General features: G+C 34.1%; 1 protein-coding gene and 1 long non-coding RNA gene across 11 annotated transcripts in view; one reads left to right on the top strand and one right to left on the bottom strand.

Annotated features, from left to right (window-relative positions):
• The window catches only part of LOC122237958, a 34,963-nt gene extending 24,167 nt beyond the window's left edge, over positions 1–10,796 (bottom strand). Inside the window, exon 1 of the long non-coding RNA XR_006216784.1 lies at positions 10,742–10,796. This is a non-coding gene — a long non-coding RNA (uncharacterized LOC122237958). The remainder of the gene's footprint in view (positions 1–10,741) is intronic.
• LARP1B (La ribonucleoprotein 1B) overlaps positions 1–27,235 on the top strand; it is a 128,215-nt gene that overhangs the window by 82,382 nt on the left and 18,598 nt on the right. For 6 of the 10 annotated variants that reach the window (XM_042983923.1, XM_042983924.1, XM_042983920.1 and 3 more), the window contains 3 exons: positions 2,794–2,917; positions 17,905–18,116; positions 18,572–18,678. In XM_042983923.1, the coding sequence (XP_042839857.1) occupies positions 2,794–2,917; positions 17,905–18,116; positions 18,572–18,678 (443 nt within the window). Of the gene's footprint in view, positions 1–2,793; positions 2,918–17,904; positions 18,117–18,571; positions 18,679–27,235 lie in introns of those variants that run through there. The other 4 variants (XM_042983921.1, XM_015541899.2, XM_015541901.2 and 1 more) reach the window with 3 other exon arrangements.

Below are 27,235 nucleotides of genomic sequence, written 5' to 3'. Positions count from 1 at the left end.
ACACAGAATCCAAAGCAGGCTCCAGGCTCTGAGCTGTCAGCAGAGCCCGACGCGGGGCTCGAACTCACTAACCGCAAGATCGTGACCTGAGCAGAAGTCAGATGCTTAACTGACTCAGCCACTCAGGTGCCCCTGAGATTGATATTTTCTAATCATAATGCCCTTGGGGTCCATCCAAGTTGTTGTGTATACCCATAATTCGGTCCTTTTTTAGAATGGCTACATATTTTTAAACTGACAATATCAAGTGTTTGATGAGGCTATAGAGTAATAGGAGGGTCAATATACTGCTAGTGTAATGTAAATAGGTACAACCACTGTGAAAAAGTATTTGGCATTTTCTACTAACGTTGAAGCATACCACCTTATTCAACAATTCCAGTCATAGTAAACATTCAATAAAACATGTGTCTATGTCACCAAAAGAAGTGTTTTGTAAAAACATATTTTTAGTAACATTATTTGTAATGGCTATAATCTGTAAAGGAACTGAATGCTCATCAACAGTAAATTGATTTTTCTTAAATTTTATTTATTTTGAGAGGGAGAAAGTGTGAGTTGGGGAGGGGCAGAGAGAGAGGAAGAGAGAGAATCCCAAACAGTCTCTATACTATCAGTGTGGAACCCCATGGGGGGATTGAACCCACGAACCATGAGATCATGACCCGAGCTGAAGTTGGACGCTTAACCAACTGAGCCACCCAGGTGCCCCAGTAGAATGGATTTTTTTAAATTATGGTGTGATCGTATGATAGAATACCACAGAGCAGGGATAGGCAAATTTTTTGTGTGAAGAGCTATACAGAAAATAATTTTAGTCTTTATGGGTCATATGTTGTGCCAACTACCACTTAACTTTGCAATTGTAGCAATGAAACAGACATGCAATATATAAGCAAATGGGTATGGTTGTGTTCCAAAGAAACTTAACAAAAATAGATTTGGCCTTTGGGGGCTGTAGTTTGTTGACCTCTGCTGTAGAGTTACAAACTATAAATGAATCTCATAAACATAATTTTATGTAAAAAAGAAACCATACATTATAATTCCATTTTTATAAAGTTCAAAAACAGGCAAAATGAATCGATAGTACTGAAATCAGCATATTGCTTGTCTTTAGGGAGAAGAAGAGGGTAGTTATAGGAAGGGGTATGAAGGTTACTTCTAGGATGCTAGTAATATCTTTACCTGAATGGTGGTTACACAGGTCTGTTCACTCTTGATTACTCATTTAGATGTATACTTATGATTTATGCACTTCTCTAGTGTGTGTATGTTTAAATGTATGTGTGATGCTTTAATGAATTAGTTTAAAAAATTAAAAACAGAAACATACTGCTTGTGTTCCCATCAGGATAGAACTATATTATTCATCTCTGGCATATGATAATCATAACAGTAAATGTTTTCTTTTAAGTAGTAAGCTCTGTAGCAAGATGGGGACAGTGAGGAATAATGACTGAATTAGCTTGAAGAGCTTATTGAAGACTTTTGGGAAAGCAGTATTGGTATAAGGGCAAAAGCTGAGGCAATCCTTTAAGGCATTTTCATGAAAACAAGATCCTAGTTTAAAAGACTAGCAGGATCTAATGAGTGGTGTGCACTGACAACTATTCATGTTTGAAGGCAAAAGGGAAAGATTGGTTAGCTATTAAGAGCAAGGTACTATGACTATTTTGTAATGATATTTAGTTTGGTCCATCTGACAGTTTTATGTTCTTTACCTGCTAAAACCCTCTTTGGATCTTGTTGAGTGATGTAGATGTGATAAAGGGTTTAATTGGAGGAAACTTACAAAACGTAGTAGAGTGCAAGCAGTCTCTCAAACTCTTTTTTTATTTTACAGCTTAGACCAGGCATGAATTGTCTTCATGTACCATGGCCAAATGACCTTACTGGCCTCCACTGGCCTCCACTCTATCCTCTCTCTATATATAGGGCAGGGCTGAGAACATCTAAGTGACTATGTAACCGTTATTAGAAAGGGGAAGCTTCAGGAGCCCAAGGGTCGGGGATAGCCTGTTCTTCCTTTGACAAAGCTCAAAAAACTTTGAGCCTCCTTGCTGCTAACCTTATAAGTGGGGTTTGGAAATGAACCTCCAGGGCCATCTATCTGTCTTTCATCATGTGTTTCCCATTACCAGAAAAGGAAATGAAAACTTCTTGGCCTGGTATAAAAGGTCTTCTAGTAGCCTGTTCCCATTTCCATATTAGGCCTTTTTGTCGCTGATTCTACACAAATTTTCTCAGTAACTGAATTATTTTCTAATAAATGACTGCTTATTCCAAGTTCTTTGCTCACATTACCTGCTTTAGAATGCTTTACCCCTTCTCTAAATTCTCATTCTTTCCCCATCTTTTCTGTGATACTTTCTGATGATGTCAATTCTTACACCAAATATTATCATTTTTCATATGCTGCTAATATTACTAGTTTTTATGTGTACATTTCTTTCTTTCCATCTAACTTGTAAATTCCTTAAGGGTAGGGAACATAGATTACTTGTAATCTCTTTAATACCCTAGCAGTCTTGTGTATAAATGCTCAACAAATAATGATTAGAGTGTATGCTCTTACAATGTATTTTAATTATAAAATATTCAGAATATTTTTGGGTTCTCTGTGCCTCTTAGATTCTGAATATTGTTATTAAGTATAATGCTAGATTCTTTATTAGAACATCTTTTTTATTCTGTTGTAGTTAAACTCATTTTTTGAGGTTGGTATCAATTATTGTTTGTTGGCTACTCTATTAGCCAGTTTAGTAATTAGATTCCTCCATTCTACTTCAGCAAGAAGTTGAGAACTTTAAGAAGCTAAATCTCATTAGTAAAGAGCAGTTTGAAAACCTAACACCTGAACTTCCTTTTGAGCCAAACCAAGAAGTTCCTGTAGCACCTTCACAGTCCAGGCAAGGTATGTAAATCTGCTTTTGTGTGTAATAGTTTCTGAATAGTATTAAAGCAGTTCTAATTTGTTACAAAAGTTTTCCTTTTTTTTTAATCTGTGGAAAAAATGTAGGTATTTCATAAAAGACTAGAATTTTAAAACTCAACTTTTGTTTATCCTTTGGTGAATTTCAAAAGATTTTCGAGACTTGAAAGTACACATCATAAATTTGGTAAGACAGCCTTGTAGTAAATGGACAAAGTTGGAATCCCACCTTACTCTTAGTGAACAGGCAGATAATTGCAAGGTGATCTAGGAGTCATCTATTATACCAGTTCCTGCTCAAACTCAGACACTGAAAAGCAGGCAGAATTGGTTTGTTCTTTTTGTGTCTCATTTGGTTTGAGATTATTGGGAATGTTTCTCTTTTAGAAATAAAACTTTTCACTGACTCTCTAATTCCTTAAAATATACTAACATCATTCATTTGTCCTAAAGCCTTAGCTTAGTGTGACCATATAAATACATTTGGGAGATACATAAATTGAATCTGGCATTTTTAGGCAAGTTTAAGTGATTTTATTATAGTCTTTCATGAAGGCAGGTTAAAGAAAAACTTTTGAGAAGTTTCAAATATATGCCAAAATAGAACAAATTGTATAATGTAATGAAACCCCCATGTACCCATTTGCTACTTAATTTCAAATCCAATTTCATTTCATCTCAGCTCCACTCATCCTCTTTACTTGCACTGGATTATTTTGAAGCAAACTTCTAATAATTATTCATATTTTTTTCATTCCTACATATTTATGTATGTGTCCTTAAAAAGAACTCTCTCTTTTAACACATAAATAGCATATTCCATTATCATCTAAAATTAACATTAATTCCTTAATATCAAATATCTATATTTCCTCATTCATCACTTTAAACAGTATCCATGTAATTTTGAACATTCCAAAGGTTGATATGTCTCTTTTAATCTATAGGTTCATAGTAACTTTTTTTTTCCTTGCAGCTTATTGTTGAAGGAACTGGGTTGTTGTATAGAATTTCTTACATTCTGGATTTTGTTCATTGCATCTCCATGGTTTCATTCAACCTGTTTTCTGGTCCTGAATTTTCTATAATTGTTATTTTGATACAGAGGCTTGATCAGATTGAGGTTTAAAATTTTGCAGGAATATATCATAGGTAATTATTGAATACTTCTATCAGGAGGTGCATAATGTTCAGTTGTCTCTCTTTTTGTGGCCTTAGTAGCCATTTATAATCATTGCTTTTATGTCACAGGGGGCTGAAAAATGGTGAGGATCCTGTTTGTATCATTGCTTCTTAAATTTGGTAGATAGGATATTTCCATAAAGAGAAATCCCCTTTCTCTTTATATCTCTATATATCTCTATATTTATCCTGAGATAGAGTTCTTACAGGAAAAAGAATAAATGCTCAATTTTTTCCCTTCTCTGTTTTTCAAAATAATGAGCTGGTTCCCTAACATCTTTTCATTGGTCACCAATGAGCTTTGTTTTGTTTTGTTTTTCTTTTTTTAATTTTGTTTTTAAATTATTATTACGACTTCATAAATGCATTTAGATAGGTTTCACTCTATTATAATTATTCTTACTGATACTTTTACCACTTACCGGTTTATTGGCTTTTAGCTCCAAATCCACCTTTTGTTGCTTTCTTCTGTGATAGTGGAGTTGGACCACTAACTTTCTTTGCCAGCTGGCATGATGATAAGTTTTGTCAGTACCTGAGTTGTTACTGAGTTGGTTATTATTTCTAGAGCTTGGAATTTTTTTTTTTTAAGAAAAATACATTATAAATCCGTGTTGACATTTTCTGTTCAACTTTAGGATTAAAGGCTTTAATTTTAATTTGTTTTAAATTAAATTTGTTTTAATTAAAAGGTTTTGATTTGATTTTGTATTTGTACACTTTTTACTTAAGTGAAAAAAAATTGTTCCTAACCACAGTAGCAGAATTATTTATGTATTTGTCTATCCTTTGATAAAACAGTTTTAGAATAATAATATTACTTTACACTTAAAAAATTTATACTGAAAAAAATTTAATTCTTACAGTATTCCACTAATACTGTATGTATGTGGAATATTTTAAAATAATATTACTTTATACTTTATCCTTAAAAAACTTCATACTTAAAAAAATTTATGTTCTTACAGTATTTCATTAAGTATGTGGAATGTGAACATGTTTCATGAAACATGAAAAAAGGTTAACATAAGTATAAAAATAGTAAAAGAAACATTAAGTGAAATTCATATAGAGGAAAATGAAATAGTCAGTAAATATGAAAAGATGCTCTCAACAATAGCTGAATTATGGAAAGAGCCTAAATGTCCATCAACGGATGAATGGATCAAGAAATTGTGGTTTATATACACAATGGAATACTATGTGGCAATGAGAAAGAATGAAATATGGCCTTTTGTAGCAACTTGGATGGAACTGGAGAGTGTTATGCTAAGTGAAATAAGTCATACAGAGAAGGACAGATTCCATATGTTTTCACTCCTATGTGGATCCTGAGAAACTTAACAGAAAACCATGGGGGAGGAGAAGGAAAAAAAAATGGTTAGAGAGGGAGGGAGCCAAAACATAAGAGACTCCTAAAAACTGAGAACAAGCTGAGGGTTTATGGGGGGTGGGAGAGAGGGGTGGGTGGGTGATGGGTATTGAGGAGGGCACCTGTTGGGATGAGCACTGGGTGTTGTATGGAAACCAATTTGACAATAAATTTTATATTAAATAAATAATAATAAAATAAAATAAAATAAAGATGCTCTCCTCTTTCCTTTGTTGAAATTTGACAATTAAAACCACAATGATATACCATATTATATGCCAACAGTTTCACTTCAAGAGAAATTCTTGCAGATGTTTACCGAAAGAACATTTATAGTAACATTGTTCATAATAGAAAAAATACAAATGAAAATACCCATTTCTGGTAGATTATAAGATGTGATATATTCATAGAGATGAAAAATATACAGCAGTGGAAAATGAAAGAACTAAGGCTACATGTGACAAAATGGTTAATCTTAGAAATAGAAGATATATAAAATAAACTAGTCACAAAGGAGTTCACTGAATCTAATATCATATAAAATATAAAATTCATGGGTACATGCATAGCACAAAGAATCTATGAATAGCAAGAGGAATTGTTAATACAAAAATTTAATATAGTGGTTTACTCCTGAGAGAAGGGGAGAATCCCATTTGGAAGGTCTGCACATAGGCTTGCCTACATCTGGAGTATGTGTTGATCTGGTTGGTGGGTGTGTGGGTATCAACTCTTGTTTCTTTAAAACTTTGCCTTCCTAGGTTATAAGTGAGTAAACACTTTAAATCTCAGATATTTACACAAAGGTTTTTTTGAATACAGTGTTCTTGGAAAGCTAGAATTTTTCCATACTTAATTTCTTGTTCTCAGTTTATAAATCATCTCTGTTTTAAAATTTATATATACATTCACTGATCTTTATGTGCCATAACTTCCAATTTTAAAGAATAGGAACAAAAAATAAAATTTAGCCAAAATTAAGAAGATAGAATCAATCCAATATTGCTATGATTAAAAAAAAAAGTTGAATAGATTAACTTTCAGTTTGAAAAATAATTACAGGGCACCTGGGTGGCTCAGTCGGTTGAGCATCCGACTTCAGCTTAGGTCATGATCTCGCGGTTCGTGGGTTCGAGCCCTGCAACAGGCTCTGTGCTGACAGCTCAGAGCCTGGAGCCTGCTCTGGATTCTGTGTCTCCCTCGCTGTCTGCCCCTCCCCCACTCACACTCGGTTTCTCTCTCTCTCTCTCTCTCTCTCTCTCTCTCTCTCTCTCTCTCTGTCTCAGAAATAAATATTGGGGAAAAATTTTTTTAAAGAAAAATAATTATGGATGGATTTAAAGAAAATTCAGCTTTATCCTGAGTAGAGTATATGGAAAGCTTGAAAGGTTTAAAGGGTGGGAAATGCTGTAAAATAATGATATTAATAAAAGACCTGCTATTGCCACTATAAAATAGAATTTAAGGTATAAGAAAGGTGTTTGTTTTTACTGTCTTCAATAATTATCTTCCTGTTTATCCCATATACCTGATCTAAACAGCCCTCTGCTCCTCATACACTAAATCAGCTTTTGATAGTGCCTCCAGATCTCTCCATGTTAAAGAGGAATCAAATCAATCCTCATCTTATCTAACATCAACATTGGATCAATTATGTTCTGTCTTGAAACACATTCTTCTCCCTAGGCACTATTTACTTAGCTTTCTTTCGACTTCATGGAGTCTTTTTGCTAGTTCTTCCCCATTTCCCCAAGCTTTGGGAGATTTAGGGCTCAGACTTCACATTTCTTTCTTATCCTCAATGACTCCTCAGTATTTAGTCCCACGGTTTTAAATAGCATCAATTATACTAATGAGTGTCAAATTTGTATGTATAGATAAGACCTCTATCCTATAGTCCATATAAATATCCAACTGTGTAGTCAAGAGTTTCACTTGGATATTTTATAAACATGTCAAATTTCATATGTCCAAAATCCTACCCAGGTCTGAATTTTCAACCCTTTTCCAAGGACTTTTCCCAGATTTCCACATCTTGGTAAAAATATTAACTCCATTTTGTAGTGGTACAGGTAAAAAAAAAAAATCTTGGTGTCATCCTTGATCTTTCTTATTAAACCTCTGTATCTTATTCATTGGCAGATTCTATCCATTACCCCTTAAAATATATGCAGAACCTAACCACTTTTCACCTTCTCTACTTCTGTCACCTGGTAAAAACTACCATCATTTTCCCATTGGTTAATTTTAATAGCTCCTATCCTGCCACCCTTCTTTCATTCTGACCACGTTACAAGGATCCAGAGTTATCTTTTTTATTTCCTTTTTAACAAATTAAGTATAATTTATATTCAGCAAGTTTCATACTTTGTATGTACAGTTTTGGGAATTTTGACAGGTGCACACAGTTAAGTAGATGCTACCTACTTGAAGCACAATTCCATTACACTCCACAGATTCTCCCATGCCTCTTTGTAGTCAACCCCATGCCTAGCTTTTTTGGCAGCCTATTTTCTAGTTTCTACCCCTAGATTTGAGCTTTTACCAGAATATATATAAATAAAATCATATAGAATATAGCCTTTTGAGTCTGGCATCTTTCATTTAGCATAATGCATTTGAAATTCATATTTTTGTGTGCTGTTCCTTTTTATTAGTAAGTAGTATTCTGTTTCATTGGATGTAAGCAGTTAGTTGAAGGACACGTAGGTTGTTTTTTAATTTTTGGTGATTATGAATAAAGCTGATATCCATATTTGCTTACAAATTTTTATGTGAATGTAAGTTTTCATTTCACCTGGGTAAATACTTAGGAGTGGGATTGCTGGGTCTTATGGTAAGTGTATGTTTAAGAAATGCCTGTTTTCCAAAGTGGCTCTGTCATTTTGTACTCCTACCAACAATCCATGATGGTTCCAGTTGCTCCACATCCTCATTAGCACCTGGTATTGTTAATTTGTTGTTGTTATTGTTGTTGTTGTTATTTTAATTTGTCATTCCTATAGATATGTAGCAGTATCTCATTGTGACTAACAGTGTTGAGCATCTTTTCATGTACTAATTTGCCATCAGTATATATGTGAAGTATATACTCAAATTTTTTGATGTTTCTTGAGTTGCTTTTTTATTTTTTAATTTATGTTTTTAATTTTTTATTGGACTATACATTCAGTTGTTTTCTTATAGAGCTTTGGGAGTTCTCTAGTCTGGATCCAAGTCCCTTTTTACAAGTACATATGTAATTTGCACACATCTCCCAATTTGGGGCTTATCTTTTCATTTTTTTAGGAGTGCCTTTTGAAAAGCAGTTGTTCTTATTTTTAATGATGCGCAGTTTTTCATTTTTTTAATTATATGAATGTGCTTTTGGTGTCTGTGTAAGAATTCTTTGTCTAAATTTGTCTAAAGTCACAAGATTTTTATGTTTGAAGCTTTATATTTTTAGTTTTTATATAATTCAGATGTCTATTCAATTTTGACTTTTGATTTTTTTTTTCTTTTTGGCGTATGATGTAAGTATGGATATGGATACCAAACAATTTCAGCACCATTTGTTGGAAAATCTATTCTTTCTCTATTGAATTGCCTTTTCATTTTTGTCAAAAGCTAATTAACTATATGTATATAGATCTAATTTGGGAGTCTGTCTTCTGTTCATCTTATCTCTACGTTTATATCTTTGCCACCAGCACAACTTGATAACTGTACTCTTAAAATCAGTATATGTCTTATAACTTTTTAAGAAATTGTTTTGGGTAGTCTAGTTTCTTTGCTTTTTCATATAAATTATGGAGATAGCTTATTGGTTTCTGTAAAAAATTGCTGCTGGTATTTTGATTGGAACCGCATTGAATCTACAGATTAGTCTGAGAAGAGCTAATGTTTTAATAATATTGAATCTTCTAATCCATGAATATGGTATGCTTCTCCACTTAAGTATTTTTTGTTCTTCACTGTTTTGTGGTTTTGGGTGTATTTTGTGCATATTTTGTTAGCCATATCCTTAAGTATTTTATGGTTTGGTCCTATTGTAAATGGTGCTTTACAATCTTAACGTTTCAATTGTTTATTGCTATTATATAGAAATATGATTGATTTTTGTGTATTATCCTTTGTGATGTTAATTTTATGTGTCAGTTGGATCAGAGGATGCCCAAATATTTGGTTAAATATTTCTGGGTTTATCAGTGAGGTGCTATTTCTGGATGAGATTAGTATTTGAATTGGCTTAGTAAAGTAAATTGCCTTCTCCAATGTGAGTAAGCATTATCCAATCCATTGAGGGCCTGAATAGAAGAAAAAGAGGGGGGAAAGAGGAATTCACCCCCCCCACCTTTTTTTTTAAGTTTAAATTTTACTTCTGGTATGTTAACATACAGTGTTCTATTAGTTTCAATTGTACAATATAGTGGTTCAACAATTCTATGCATTCCTCAGTTCTCATCATGATAAGTGTACTGTTTAATCCCCATCACCTGTTCCACCCATAACACCAAGACACATTTTGAAGGAAAGCATTATGGCTTTCTAATTTATCTATCTAAAATCTAGAACTATAGATGGTTTCCTTACTGGATTGGATCAGTTGATATATGATCTAGACATTTTTCTAAACTCTTTGACTGTAATTCTGTTGTTTGCTGATTCCAGTGCTTTAGAAAACATTTTTCAATTAACATTACTGCCCTACCCACCATGTTTTTCGGTTGACATAAATTATTTCTTTTAAACTTCAAGATACACTGACTAGCATTTTTTTTTTTTTTTTAATTTACATCCAGGTTAGTGAGCAGCAATAATGATTTCAGGAGTAGATTCCAGTGATTCATCCCCTATAACACCCAGTGTTCATTCCAACAAGTGTCCTCCTTAATGCCCCTTGCCCATTTAGCCCATCCCCCCACTCAAAACCCCTCCAACAACCCTCAGTTCTCTGTATTTAAGAGTCTCTTATGTTTTGTCCCCCTCTCTGTTTTTATATTAGTTTTGCTTCCCTTCCCTTATGTTCATCTGTTTTTTATTTTAAATTCCACATATGAGTGAAGTCATATGATATTTGTCTTTCTCTAATTTCACTTAGCATAATACCCTCTAGTTCCATCCACATTGTTTTCAATGGGTTTCTTTGTGCTATAGTCATATTATTATCTTCACTCATTGAAAACCGCATCAAAGTTATATATTTTTTACTTTTAACTATCAAGTATGTTTTAAAGAATTTGAAAGAATATGTATATCAAGATTCTTACCGTTCTCTTTGCTCTTCTTCTGTGATGTTCCAGGTTTCCTTCTTAGGTCATTTCCTTCTGTCAGAAATACTTTCTTGGGCGCCTGGGTGGCTCAGTCAGTTAAGTATCTGACATTGTCTCAGGTCATGACCTCACAATTCGTGAGTTCAAATCCCACATCCTGTGAGCACAAGTCCCACCTCGGGTGAGCTCAAGCCCCACTTTGAGTGAACATGAGCCCCACTTCGGGTGAGCCCTGCTTCTCTCTCTCTCTCTCCCTCCCCCCTCCTCTCTTTTCTCTCTCTGCCCCTTGTGGGATTCTCTCTCCCTTTCTGCTCCTTACTCACCTGTGCCCTCTCTCCTTAGTCCTCCCTGAAGTCCTCCTCCCTGAAGAGGACTTCAGCCTACTCCTTTGTGTTTTCGGTCTTCTTTGATAAACTTTTAGCAGAAATTGTATGACAGACAGTCACAGTTGGGGTTCCCTGAAGAGCAGATAGCCTGGTCTTTTGTTTAGCATAAAATTAACCCATTTGTGTATTATTTCATGAGTTCAGATGACTTTGTATAGTTATGCAGTAGCACCACAATTCAGTTTTAGAACAGTTCCATCACACTAGAAAGTTCCCTCATGATCATTTGCAGTCAGTTCCAACACTCAACCTCAGTCTGAGGTAACCAGTGATCTGCTTTTTATCTGTATGTTTTTGTACTTCCTAGAAATTTCATATAAATTGAACTATATGACATATAGTCATGTGTCTGGCTTTTTCAACTAATACAATATATTTGAGGTTAACCCATGTTGTTGCTTATATTGGTACTTTGTTTCTTTTTATTAAGTCATATTTTATAGTATGGACTTATTACATTTTGCTTATCCATTCGACAGTTGATGTTTTTATTTTTTCCAGATATTGCTGTGATGAAAAATGCTACTTTGAACATTCTTGTACAAGGATGTCCCATTATTTTGATTAAGAAGTTAAATATCCAGATGATATTCATATAGCATCCTAGGCTTGTAGTTGATAAAAAGCCAACTTTAATATATTCTTACTCCACAATTAGTTATATTTCTAGTAATAAAATTTTTATATCCACTATAAATATTTTATGTACTTGTAGTTATCTTAACCATATTTTGATAATTTTATCTCAAAATATTATAAATTGGTATCTGCTATAAAAATTTTATAAAATGGTTCTTTTGAGATAACAAAATATTCGTCTTTGTCTTCACAAAATTGATATATCTGCTCTTATTGGTGGGTAAAATTTACATGTAATTAAATTTGGAATAAAATAAACATAAAACTGAAATGAAACTTAATTTTTAATATGGAAATGTTCAGATAAAAAATAGAGCTGTTTAATGAATCCCTGTGTAATTATCCTGCCTAATTTCAACAATTGTTAATAGTTTGACATTCCTTTTTCATCTGTATGTTCCCCAGCTGTTTCTGGCATTTCATGTTGAATCTCATTTCATTCAAATTAATATCTTCTGTAAATACGCTATTCTACATCACAAACATATATGTATGTATATATATAAATTTTCATGATACCATTATTTCACATAAATTGGCAGTAATTCTTTAATATCATCTGCTACACAGTTTATGTTTGGTTTTCCCTGATATCTGATATATATCTTTTTCAAACTGGTTGTTTGAATCAGGACCAAAAAAAGTACATAATTGCATTTGAGCGATAGGACAATTAAGTTACTCTTAATCTTTTTTTTTTTTTAAGTTTATTTATTATTGACAGAGACAGAGCATGAGCAGGGGAGGGGCAGAGAGAGGGGGAGACACAGAATCCAAAGCAGGCTCCAGGCTCTGAGCTGTCAGCACAGAGCCTGTTGCAGGGCTCGAACTTGCAGACTGCGAGATCATGACCTGAGCCAAAGTCGGAGGCTTAACCGACTGAGCCACCCAGGCGCCCCAAGTTTCTCCCAATCTATAAGCATTCCTCTTCTCTTGTTTTTCCATACCAATGACTTGTTGAAGAAACTGGTTAATTTGTCATAAGATTTCTTATAATCCAGATTTACCTGATTATGTCTTGGTATCAGTCAGTACATTCCTTATTGTTTCTATTCCTTATGAACTAGTATTTAGATGTAGAAGATTTAGTATATTCGCATTTTTATTTCTGTGGTGACAAGACTGTTTCTTAGAGGAGCTATTTACTTCCAATTACATCATATTGTCTTTTAGGCTGTCTTTTACTGCTGCTGTGATTGATTATTGGGTTTAGATGTTATTGGCCTTGTCCATTCATCATAAAGTTTCTCTTGAACATTTTTTTTCTAAAGACTTTTTTTTAGAACACTTTTAGGGTCACAGTAAAATTAAGAGTAAGATACAGAGATTTCTCATTTACTCCCTGTCCCCAGCTTACATAACCGTCACCAGTCTGGGGCAGGATGCTGCTTCCTCACAGCTGCATACCACATCAGAGTGGTACCTTTGTTACAATTGTACAGTTGAACCTACACCAACACATCATAATTACCCGTTACATTAGGTTTCACTCTTGGTGTTGTACGTTCTGTGGGTTTTAACACACGTATAATGACATGTATCCATCACTATAGTATCCTACAGAGTAAAAATCCTCTGTGTTTTACTTATTCACGCTTCCCCCACCATATCTCCAACCTCTGGTAACCATTGATCTTTCAACTGTCTCCATAGTTTTCCTGTTTCGAATTTTGAATAGTTGGAATCCTATAGTATATAGGCTTTTCACATTGGCTTCTCTCACTTAATAATATGCATTTAAATTTCCTCCATGTCTTTTCTTGACTTGATAGCTCATATGTTTTTAGCACTGCATAATATTCCATTATTTGGATATACCATGGTTTATCCCTTCATCTACTGAAGGACATCTTCATTAGTTTCAAGTTTTGGCAATTATGAGTAAAGCTATAATACACATCCATGTGCAAGTTTTTGTGTGGACATATTTTCAGTTCCTTTGAGTATATACCAAGGAGAGTGATTGCTAGATCATATGGGAAGAATATGTTTACTTTTGTATGAAGCTACCAAACTGTCTTCCTGAGTGTCTGTATCATTTTGTATTCCCACCACCAATGAATAAGAGATCCTGTTGCTCCATATCCTTGCTAGCATTTGGTGTTGTCAGTGTTCTGGACTTTGGCCATTCTCATGGGTTGTCATGGTATTTGATTTCCATTTACATTTCCCTGATGACATGATGTGTAATATCTTTACCTGTGCTTATTTGCCATATATATCTTCATTAATGTATCTGTTCATATTTTTTAATTGGTTTGTTTGTTTTCTTATTTTTGAGTTTTAAGAGTTCTTTATATACTTTGGATAACGGTCCTTTATCAGAAGTGTCTTTTGCAAATATTTTCTTCTGATCTGTGACTTGTCTTCTCATTATCTTGACAGTGTCATTTGGAGGGCAGATGTTTTTTTCACTTCAGTGATGTCTAGCTTATCAGTTCTTCCTTTCAGGGATCATGTCTTTGGTGCTGAATCTCCCTTCAACATTTTACAAAATGGTTTTAAGAGTCATTGATGAATATTCCCTACATCCTCTATTTCATTAGAGTTACAAATAGTCATCTAGTTCTCTCATTCCTGTGTTCCATACCTAGAATTCTTTAAAGAAGAATATTCTTTTATCAACTCTTTGAATACTTTGAAATTCAATTTTTCCAGGAAAGAAAGGATAAATGCTTGTTTCTTTCTTTGCATTTAGTTAGTTTTTAGAATAATGAGTTTGGTGCCCTAGCAACCTGCAAATGTGATTAAATGTTAAGGCACCATTTTGAACTTGTAGAACTTATTTATTTGAAATGTTTAGTCAGTTTCAATCATTGTTTTTAGTGGTCAAAGTACTTCATTTTTGACTGGTGGGGCCACTGAAATTTGCTGCTGTGTCCTTATGACCTATTCTAGTTTTTTTCTTTTTTAATTTCATTGCTTTCTGACTCAAGATTTCCCAGGCTCATATTATACTTTATGCTACAGACTCTATTCCTTGTAGAGGACCAGATCAGTGGGAAATGGAAATGGAATTTGGAGACCATAATCTGGATGCTAGGAAGCTTACTGTTAATGTTCCTAGATCTTTTTAAAATATTTCTTTTACAGAGGTGCTGGATTTAACTATTTTTCAGTGTATAATCATAGTTTTATCCTTGAGATTGCATTATCTTTTTGGTCTAAGGAAAATCTGTATTAACACAATTCAGTTAAATTTATTGGTCATTTGCTGGGTATATATTTTTTTTCCTAGCACTGTTTTAGGCACTGGTATACAAATATTAGATTATGGACCTTGCTTTTAGGAACGCACTGGGACTTGTTCTTAGCATCTGATCAGATAATATATAAGAAAATAAATTTTAATTTAATAAATCGAACAATAAATGGATGAAATGTAAAGGTGGCACCAAAAAAAAAAAAGAGAATTATTTTTATTGGCAGAAATTCAAGAAGTGCTATAGATTCCTAGGGAAAGTAACATCTGTGCTGGGTATTAAAGGAAGGATATGCATTCAATTTGGTGTAAAAAGATAAGGGAAAGGGACTTTCAGACAGAGGAAAAAGCATATGAAAAGGTGAGAAGCAAGAAAATAGAAACAAGTAGGTTCCTATCTGGGGCACTAAAATTGAAGTGGAGAAAGACAATAGATAAGTCAAAATCAGTCAAGTCTCATATGCCATGATAAAGAGACTAGACTTCTCCCAGAGGCAAAAGGGAAACACTGAGGATTTTAAGTAGAGACATGAAATGACCTAATTTGCCCCCCCCCCCCGCCGAATATCATTATTATATCATTATATCATTCTGATAACAGATTGGGAGAAGAAATGGGGAAATTAGGTAATAGAGTGGTTAAGTTCACTTTTGAGTTTACAACCTTGTTTCTAGAATAGTGCTTGGCATATAGCAGGTACTTGGTAATATTTGTTGAATGATAAACAAAAATCCATTGTATGAATCAAAAGAAGTTGGTAAGTCTGAAGAAAAACCATACAGAAACAGTCTACATTCTACTTGCTTACTATTAGTATCTTACCATAATATTTCCACAAACTAATAAGTAAAACAACCCAATAGAAATATAGTCTGAGGATATGGTGGTAAACTCATGATAGGGGAAATGTGAATGATGACTATATATATGAAAATATGCTCAACCTCACCAGTAATAAACATAGAGGAAGAGGGGAAAAATAGGGAAGCAAACCATAAGAAACTCTTAACTATAGAGAACAAACTAAGGGTTGATGGAAGGAGGTGGGTGGGCGATGGGCTAAATGCATGATGGAATATTAAGGAGTACAACTTGTGATGAGCACTGGATGTTATATGGAAGTGAGTCACTAAATTCTACATCTGTAACCAATATTACCATATGTTAACTAACTAGATTTTAAATAAAAACTTGAAATTAAACACACACACACACACACACACACACACATACACACACACACACACACACACACACACACACACACACACACACACAAAAACCCCACACACACAAAACCCCAAATACAAATACCATTCAAATATCATGAGATGGAAAAATATTTAAACGTCTAAACGAAACCAGTCTTGACGAGTATATTAAATTGCTGAGACTTTTTCATGCTACTGGTGGGAATATAAATTGGTGAAACCATTATAGAAAGCACTTTGGCAATCAGTACTTAGTAAATCAGAAGATGCATGTGCCAGGATGCCTGGGTGGCTTAGTCAGTTAAGCCTCCTAGTCTTTTTTTTTTTTTTTTCTTAATATGAAATTTATTGTCAAATTGGTTTCCGTACAACACCCAGTGCTCATCCCAACAGGTGCCCATCACCCACTTTCCCCTCCCTCCACCCCCTCAATGCCCATCACCCACTTTCCCCTCCCTCCACCCCCAATCACCCCTCAGTTTATTCTCAGTTTTTAAGTCTCTTATGGTTTGGCTCCCTCCCTTTTTTTTCCTTCCCCTCCCCCATGGTCTTCTGTTAAGTTTCTCAGGATCCACATAAGAGTGAAAACATATGGTATCTGTCTTTCTCTGTATGACTTATTTCACTTAGGATAACACTCTCCAGTTCCATCCACATTGCTACAAAAGGCCATATTTCATTCTTTCTCATTGCGAAGTAGTATTCCATTGAGTATATAAACCACAATTTCTTTATCAATTCATCAGTTGATGGACATTTAGGCTCTTTCCATAATTTGGCTATTGTTGAAAGTGCTGCTGTAAACATTGGGGTACAAGTGCCCCTAAGCCTCCTACTCTTGATTTTGGCTCAGGTCATGATCTCACAGTTCATGAGACTGAGCCCCACCTCGGGCTCCATGCTGATGGCATGGAGCTTGCTTGGGATTCTGTCTGTCCCTCTCTCTTTCTCTGTCCTTCCCTCCCTTTCTCTCTCTCTCTCTCCCTGTCTCTCTCTCTCTTTCTCTTCCTCCCTCCCTCCTTCCTCTCTCTCTCTCTCTCTCTCAAAATAAAGATGCATGTGCCGTTTTAGTAAACATTTCTTTTTTACATATAAACCCTAGAGACATGCTCACACCTATACAGAGAGAAATATTTAACAATGTTCTCTGTAGCATCGTTGATTATACCAAAAATCTGGAAATAACATAAATGTGCATCTTCAGGAGAATGTATAAATTTTGATATATTTGTATAACAGCATAATATTCTGCAGTGAAAATGAATGAACCAAAGCTATATGAGTAGAACTTGAATAATCAAGTATCAAACAAGATATGACTGCAAAAACTTGCAAAATGGTACATATAGTATGATGTCACTTATGTAAAGCTAATTATGCAAATAATGGTATTACATATATGTATATAATTATAGATAAAAGTACCAAATTCGAGAGCCTGGTTGTCTCTGATGAGGAAAAGCAAAATGGGATTGGGGAAGGTTATACAGTGGGCTTCTGCTTACTTTTCTTTTTAAAAAAGTCAAACAGATATAGCAAAATTAAAACTTGGTAAGGCTAGGTGATGTACAGACAAGTGTTTATTTTTTATTCTTATATATTTGAAATGTTTCTGAGGAAAAAAATCTTTTGAGAGTATAAAATTTCAGAATTACCCTTGCTCTCAAGTAAAATATTTTCTTATCATCTAAGTAACTTTTAACAAGATTTTTATTTTGCAGATTTGAGTGATGAATTAGCTCAGAAGCTGTTTGATGTTTCAGAAATACCTTCAGCAACAATGGCCCTTTCATTACCCACAGCAGTTCCAGAATCTCCTAGAGTTTATCCTGCAAGGTCACCTAAAACACCTCGAACACCCAGGTTACAAGATCCAAACAAAACACCAAGATTTTATCCTGTTGTTAAAGAACCAAAAGCTATTGATGTAAAGGTACACAAAACAACCAGGAATATAAAGCCTGCATTTTGTATCCTTTAACATTACAAAATGAGATGTTTTAGTTTCTATCACATTTTTTAAAATATATGATTTAGGTTGTAAAAATTCATTTAAAAATGATATTTCACCATAGTGATTGATGTTTTCTCAGGTTAAGGAATAACTTCTTTCCAATTTGGTGGTGTAATTAAAGTTGATCAGAAGGTATAATGAAGAATCATACTAAGTTGTATTTCCTTTAATCCTTGTGTTGAAACCAGGCAAAAGACCTTTTAAGTTTTGCAACTTGTATGTGAGATGTTTGAGTTTTGTGACTTCATGTGATTTCATAATGTGTCATCCACAGTATGAAAATGTTTGAGCTAGTTTATAGTCAGAGGGTTTTAATTTACTTGTGAAGTTCACACTACTCAAATCATTGCAATGTTTGACTTCTTTTTCTTTAGAGTCCAAGAAAGAGAAAAACAAGGCATAGTACAAATCCCCCTCTAGAGTGTCATGTTGGTTGGGTTATGGATTCCAGAGATCATGGACCAAGAACATCCTCTGTCAGGTACTATATTTGTCAAACATTGCTTTGTTTTTTATTTTAAGTTTATGAAAACAGTTACTAATTAGACCTTTGGAATATATAAAAGTTAATATGTTAGCAAATTAGAGAACATTGAAAATAGTTTTTAAAAAGAAGCCAAAGGAGGGGGAATTAAGTGGGATAATTTTCCAGTAAGTACGGTAAGGAAAAATTGAGTAGGACAGTTACTTTTTTTCCATTTAAACTGGTTTCCATAAATGTATACTCCTAGATAAACATATATTTAGGTTTATGAAAGATTCCAGATTCTCAGTGGCATAGTAGGTTCTTAGTGAATTAATATGCTGACCTATCTACTCAAACTATATTAAGAATATGGAAATAAAACACACTATTATTTTGAAATTTTTCCTTTTTGAAGGAAATAGATTAGCTGATTGTTAGTAGTAAGTGGTTTTTCTTTTGGCTTTAATTTTTTAAAAAGACTATTATTTACCTCAAAAGAGATAACAGAGTAAACCTTTTATAGTGCCAGTTGTGCAACATAATAAGGCATGTTTTGTCCTGTAGAGTGGATGCAGAGGTGATTTACTGCTAAGTGCTTTGTGTTTCTTGTACACCCATTTTGTGTTTAAATAGATGTTTTCAGAATAATTATCTGACTGAATTGCTAAATGAAAACTTAGCTTTAGGAAAACTTGTTTTGACTGGTTACTAGAAAGAAAGGATTAAATAGTTTCATTCAAAGAAAATCTGAAAATACTCACCTTTCTCATAATCTGAAAATATCCACCTTTGTCTTTCCAGTGATATTTAGTTGGTACTTCTACATTTTGTTTTCATTAGATATATTGTCCTTAAAAGATAAAATGTATAAGTGTTTTTTGCACTCCTATCATGTACTTAGGGTTATTTTTGTGTTTTCAGCGATTTTGAGGGTTTTTTTTCCAGGGTATTTTTTTTATTGGAGCAGTATATTTAGAGATCAACAGATAATGGTAAAAGATGTTTAATCAATAACATTTAGTTTAGTTAGAACATTTAATGGAAGATTTAGTTAGGAATGTGTTTCTTACAGTCCATTTTTATTACATTATATCTTTTGTTATTAATAATTCATCTATATATTGATTTATTCATTCCCAGGCACCACTCGACCTTCTCCCACAAATAAAATGTATCAGGAAAGCAGGGACTTAACAATGTGTTGGGCATTTTTCTAGGCACTGAGTATACAGCAGGGAACAAGATAAATACAGTCCCTACCTTTCTGGAGCTTAATTCAGGGATTGACAGACAAATATTTACAATAATGAGTGTGAATTTTTTTCAACTGACCTATTTTTTAGAGTAGTTTTAGGTTCACAGCAAAAATTGAGTAGAAGATACTGAGAGTTCCCTTATACTTCCTGCACTCCCCGCCTCCTACACTGTAGCCTCACCTGCTATGAGCATTCATATCTTTAGATCATCTACATTAATGTAATTATGGATGTGGTTAGATTTAAATCTACCATCTTATATTCTATTTGTCTCATCTGTTCTTTTTCCTTCTATCTTTTGGATCAGTTGAGTTTTAACAATAATTCTATTTTATCTCTACCATTAGCTTTTTACTTATATCTCTTATTTTTTACTGGTCATCTGTAGTTCATAATATACATTTTAACCTAGTCTACTTTCAAATAATATTATACCACTACATGTATAGCATAAGAATCTCAGTACCATAAAGTTCCATTTCCTCTCATCCTTTGTTATGCCTTGTTATTGCTTTTCTTTAGGCAGTATCTTTTAAACAAGTAACATGAGAAATTTTTGAAATATTTGCTCTCATTTTTACCCTTTGTAATTCTCTTCATTTCTTAAACATTTCTTGTTGTACAGGTCTATGAGCAATGAATTCTGTCAATTTTTGATTATTAGGAAAAGTTTTTTTTTTCTATTTTGAAAGATACTCTTATTGAGTATAAAATTCTTTGATGGATCTAGGTATGGATATGGATATATGTATGTAAATGTGTGTGACATACAAAGTATTTATCCTCCTTGTGGTTCTCTGAAATAGTGGATTTATTGTTTGTTGTCTTTTGTTTGGTTAGGAAAATTTTCATCTCTTACCTCTTCAAATTTTTTTTGCCTTGTGTTCTTGTTGTTTGTTCCCCTTCTGGGATTCCAATTACATGTACATTAGACCATTTACTAGTGTCTCACAGCTCTTAGTTGATCTGATCTGTTATTCTACTCTTTTTCTCTTTATAATTCATGTTGGATAATTTTGATTGACTTGTGTTCAAGTTTACTAATCCTTTCTTCATCTGTGTCCAGTCTCTGGATAAACTCATCATGGGAATTCTGTTTCTGATATTGTGCTTCGTATATTTTACATTACCATTTGATATCTTAATAATAGTTTTCTTGCTGAAATTCTATCACGCATGTTTTCCTTTTCCATGAAATCCTTCAACATATTAATCCAATCATAGTTATTATTTTTTTAAGTGTTTATCTTTGAGTGAGAGAGAGAGCGCGCGCATGAGTGGGGGGAGGGGCAGAGAGAGAGGAAGACAAAGGATCTGAAGTGGGCTCTGCACTGACAGCAGAGAACCCAAAGTGGGGCTCAAACTCACCAACCATGAAGTCATGACCTGTGTCAAAGTTGATGCTTAACTGACTGAGCTACCCAGGTGTCCCTGATCATAGTTATTTTAAAGTTCATTGTGTGATCATGCCAACAGTCATCTGTAAGTCTCATTCTGTTTGATTTTCTTGTTGTGTCTGTCTCATAAATTTTGATTGAATTCTAGGTTATTGTTGCTTCATTATTGGTGTGTAGAAATGCAACAGATTTCTACACATTGATTTTACATCTTGTGACTTTGCTGAATTCGTGTATTAGTTCCAGCAATTTTTTGGAGTCTTTCAGGTTTTCTACATAGAGTGTCATATCATCTGCAAATAGTGAAAGTTTGACTTCTTCTTTGCCATTTGGAGGCTTTATTTCTTTTTCTTGTCTGATTGCTGAGGCTAAGACTTCCAGTACTATGTTAAATAACAATGGTGAGAGTGGACATCCCTGTCTTGTTTCTGACTATAGAGGAAAAGCTTTCAGTTTTTTCCCATTGAGGAGGATATTAGCTGTGGGTCTTTCATAATGGCCTTTATGATGTTGGGGTATGTTCCCTCTATCCCTACTTCGTTGAGGGTTTTTATCAAGAATAGATGCTATACTTTGTCAAATGCTTTTTCTGCATTTATTGAGAGGATCATATGGTTCTTATCCTTTCTTTTATTAATGTGGTGTATCATGTTGATTGATTTGTGAATATTGAACTGCACTTGCAGCCCAGGAATAAATCCCACTGATCATGGTGAATAATTCTTTTAATGTACTGTTGAATTTGATTTGCTACTATCTTGTTGAGAATTTTTTCATGCATGTTCATCAGGGATATTGGTCTGTATTTCTCCTTTTTAGTGAGGTCTTTGGTTTTGGAATCAAGGAAATGCTGGCTTCATAGAATGAGTTCGGAAGCTTTCCTTCCATTTCTATTTTTTGTAACAGTTTGAGAAGAAGAGATATTAACTGTTCTTTAAATATCTGGTGAGAATTTCCCTGGAAAGCCATCTGGCCCTGGCTTTTGTTTGTTAGGAGGTTTTTTATTACTAATTCAATTTCTTTGTTGATTATGGGTCTGTTCAAATTTTCTATTTCTTCCTGTTTCAGTTTTTGTAGTTTGTATGTTTCTAGAAACTTGTCCATTTCCTCCAGATTGCCCAGTTTGTTGGCATATAGTTTTTCGTAATATTCTCATAATTGTTTACATTTCTGTGGTGTTGGTTCTGATCTCTCCTTTTTCATTTGTGATTTTATCTGTTTGGTTCCTTTCTCTTTTCTTTTTGGTAAATCTGGCTAGAGGTTCATCAATTTTGTTTATTCTTTCAAAGAACCAGCTCTTAGTTTTATTTATCTGTTCTGTATTTTTTTTTATTTCCCTTCTGCTGACTTTAGGCTTTATTTGCTGTTCCTTTTTTAGCTCCTTTAGGTGTAAGGTTAGGTTGTGTATTTGAGATTTTTCTTGCTTCTTAAATAGGCCTGAATTACAATATACTTTCCTCTTAGGAAAGTATGCAGAAGAATGAAACTGGATCACTTTCTTACACTATACATAAAAATACATTCAAAATGGATGAAAGATCTCAATGTGAGACAAAAAACCATCAAATTCCTAGAGGAGAAGAAAGGCAGTAACTTCTTCCCATCCCAAAGTCCAACATGAAAGTCCAAAGAGTTTGGACTGTCATGTTTTCATTTTCATTTGCTTCGTGTATTTTTAATTTCTTCCTTAATTTCCTGGTTTACCCCATTCTTTCTTTAGTAGGATGTTCTTTAACCTCCATGTATTTGAGGGTTTACCAAATTTTTCTTGTGATTTCAAGTTTTATAATGTTGTGATCTGAAAATATCTATGGTATGATCTTGATCTTTTTCTACCTGTTGAGAGCTGATTTGTGATCCAGTATGTGATCTGTTCTGGAGGATGTCCCATGTGCATTCAAGAAGAATGTGTATTCTGCTGCTTTAGGATGAAGTGTTCTGAATATATCTGTTTAGTCCATGTGGTCCAGTGTGTCATTCAAAGCCATTTTTTCCTTGTTGATTTTCTGCCTAGATGATATGTCCATTGTTGTAAGTGGGGTGTTAAAGTCCCTTACTATTAATGGTATTATTATCATTCAGTTTCGTTATGTTTTCTATTAATTGATTTATATATTTGGATGTCTCCAAGTGGGAGCATACATATTTACAATTGTTAGATTTTCTTGATGGATAGATCCCTTAAATATAATATAATGTCCTTCTTCATCTCTTGTTACTGTCTTTGTTTTAAAATCTAGTTTTTTCTGATATAAGTATGGCTACTCTGGCCTTCTTTTAACATCCATTAGCATAACCAGTGGTTCTCCATTCCCTGACTTTAAATCTGTAGGTGTCTTAACGACTAAAATGAGTCTTTTGTAGGCAACATATAGCTGGGTTCTTATTTTTTGTATCCATTCTAATACCCTATGTCTTTTGATTGGAGCATTTAGTCCATTTACACTCAGTAATTATTGAAAGATATGAATTTATTGCCATTGTGTTACTTATAGAATTGGTGCTTCTAGTGATGTTCTCTGGTCCTTTCTAGTCTTTGTTGCTTTGGTATTTTTTTTTCCCTCTCCATTCAAATAGTCTCCCATAAAATTTCTTGCAAGGCTGGTCTAGTAGTCACAAACTCCTTTAGTTTTTGTTTGTCTGGGAAACTCTTTATCTGTCCATCTATTCTGAATGGCAGCCTTGCTAGATAAAGAATTCTTGGCTGCATATTTTTCCCATTCAGCACAATGAATATATCCTGCCACTCCCTTCTGGCATGCCAAGTTTCAGTGGACAGGTCTGCTGCTAACCTTGTGTGTCTACCCTTGTAGGTTAAGGACCTTCTTCTTTATGGCTGAATGATACTGCATCATATATATATACATATATGTATATATATATACACACACACACACACACCACATTTTCTTTATCCATTCATCAGTTGATGGACATTTGGTCTCTATAATTTGGCTCTTGTTGATAATGCTGCTGTAAACATCAGGGTGCATGTATCACTTTGAATCAGCATTTTTGTATCCTTTGGGTAAATATCTAGTAGTGCAATTGCTGTATCATAGAGTAATTCTATTCTTAACTTTTTGAGGGACCTCCATACTGTTTTCTAGAGTGGCTGCACCAGTTTGCATTCCCACCAACAGTGTAAGAGAGTTCCCCTTTCCCCACAACCTCTCCCAACATCTGTTGTTTCCTGTGTTGTTAATTTTAGCCATTCTGACAGATGTGAGATGATATCTCCTTGTACTTTTGATTTGTATTTCCCTGATGATGAGTGATATATCTGTTAGCCATCTGTATGTCTTCTTTGGAAAAGTGTCTATTCATGTCTTCTGCCCATTTTTATTGATTGCTTGATTGGTGGATTGATTGTAGGAGTTTATTGATTGATTTCAGGAGTTGCCCATTTTTTAACTGGATTATTTATTTTTTGGGTGTTGAGTTTGATAAGTTCTTTATATATTTTTGATACTAACCCTTTATCAGATATGTCATTTGCAAATATCTTCTCCCATCCCAAAGGTTGCCTTTTTTTATTGATTGTTTCCTTCACTGTATAGAAGCTTTTTATCCTAATGAAGTCCCAATAGTATCTTTTTAATTTTATATCCCTTGCCTCAGGAGATTATCTAGTAAGAGGTTTCTATGGCCAATGTCAAAGAAGTTACTGCCTTTCTTCTCCTCTAGGAATTTGATGGTTTTTTGTCTCACATTGAGATCTTTCATCCATTTTGAATGTATTTTTATGTATAGTGTAAGAAAGTGATCCAGTTTCATTCTTCTGCATGTAGCTGTTCAGTTCTCTTAACACCATTTGTTGAAGAGTCTGTCTTTTTTCCATTGGATATTCTTTCCTGTTTTGTTGAAGAATATCAATTTCTATTCTATTGCATTGGTCTATGTGTCTGACAGCCTTTTCCACAGAAATGGAAAACCTTATTCTCAAATTCACGTGAAATTGCAAGGAGTCCTGAAAAGCTAAAACAATTTGAAAATGGAAGAATAAAATTCGAAGACTAACACCTCATAACTTTGAAAGCTTCCTGTAACTGTAAAGCTTCCTGGTCTAAGGACAGGCAAATGGACCGATGGAATCAGTAGAGAACCTAGAAATAAACATGTATACAGTCAGCTTATTTTCAGCAAGGGTGCTAGGAATGTTCAGTAGAGAAAAGGACCATCTTTTTAACAAATGGTACTAGGAAAACTGAATATCCAACATGTAAAAGGATGATCCAGACCTTATACCGCATACAAGAAAATTAACTCAAAGTGTGTTAAAGACCTAATTGTAAGAGGTAAAACTGTAAAATTTTTAGAAGAAAGCATAAGGAAAAATTTTCATGCCCTGGATTTGACAGTGGTTTCTTGAGTATGACACCAAAAGAGGTGAGAAAAGAAAAAAATTATCATACTTCATCATAATTAAGAACTTTTATATATCAAAAGTTACTACCAGAGTCAAATGATAGCCTACTCAATAGGAGAAAATATTTGCAAATCAGATATCTGATTAGGGATTAATATTTAGAATATATAAAGAACTCTAAAAAGTTGACAACTAAAGAAAACCCAATTCAAAAATGGGCAAAGGATTTGAATAGACATTTCTTCAAAGAAGATATACAAATTGGCCAGTAAGCCCATGAGATGTTCAACATCATTAGTCGTTAGAGAAATGCAAATCAAAAACCACAATGAGATACCTCTTCATACCCATTAGGATGGTACTGTGGTATCTACTTAAAATTATATGAAGTCTCAGAGCACGTTGGTGGCTCAGTATGTTGGGTGCCAACTTTGGCTCAGGTCATGATCTCACGGTTCCTGGGTTCAAGCCCTGCGTTGGGCTCTGTCCTGACAGCTCAGAGCCAGGAGCCTGCTTTGGATCCTGTGTCTACCTCTCTCTCTGTCCCTCCCCTGCTTGTACTCTCTCTCTCTCTCTCTCTCTCTCTCTCTCTCTCTCTCAAAAATAGCATAAACACTAAAAAATTTTAGAAAAAAAAAAATTGTATGAAGTCCTAACCCCCAGTGTGACTATATTTAGAGACATTGCAGCCTTTAAAGAGACCATTAAAGTTAAATGAAGTCACAAAGATGGGGCCCCAATTTAATAGGACTGGTATTTTTTAACATTTTTTAATGATTTATGTATTTTTTTCCTATTCAGCTTTTGTTTTATTTTATTTTATTTTATTTTATTTTAATTTAATTTTTTATTTTTTAATTTAATTTATTATTTTAAATTTACTTTCAAGTTAGTTATAATATAGTGAAACAATGATTTCAGGAGTAGATTCCTTAATGCCCCTTACCCATTTAGCCCATCCCCCCCCTCTGCACAACCTCTCCAGTAACCCTGTTTGTTCTCCATATTTAAGAGTTTCTTATCTTTTGTCCCCCTCCCTGTTTTTATATTATTTTTGCTTCCCTTCCCTTATGTTCATCTTTTTTGTATCTTAAAGTCCTCATATGAGTGAAGTCATATGATGTTTGTCTTTCTCTGACTGACTAATTTTGCGTATCATAATACCCTTTAATTCCATCCATGTGGTTGCAAATGGCAAGATTTCATTCTTTTTGATTGCCAAGTAATACTCCATTGTGTGTGTGTGTGTGTGTGTATATATATATATATATCACATCTTCTTTATCTGTTCATCCATCGATGGACATTTGGGCTCTTTCCATACTTTGGCAATTGTTGATAGTGCTGCTATAAACATTGGGGTGCATGTGCCCCTTTGAGATAGCATACCTGTATCCCTTGGATAAATGCCTAGTAGTGCAATTGCTGGGTTGTAGGGTAGTTCTACTTTTAATTTTTTGAGGAACCAGAGTGGCTGCACCAGTTTACATTCCCACCAGGAGTGCAAAAGAGATCCTTTTCCTCCATATCCTCGCCAACATCTGTTGTTG

Source organism: Panthera tigris, chromosome B1 (assembly GCF_018350195.1).
Source record: "Panthera tigris isolate Pti1 chromosome B1, P.tigris_Pti1_mat1.1, whole genome shotgun sequence".
NCBI lineage: Eukaryota > Metazoa > Chordata > Mammalia > Carnivora > Felidae > Panthera > Panthera tigris.
Note: the sequence above shows the minus strand (reverse complement) of the source record. Positions and strands in the feature narration are given on the sequence as shown.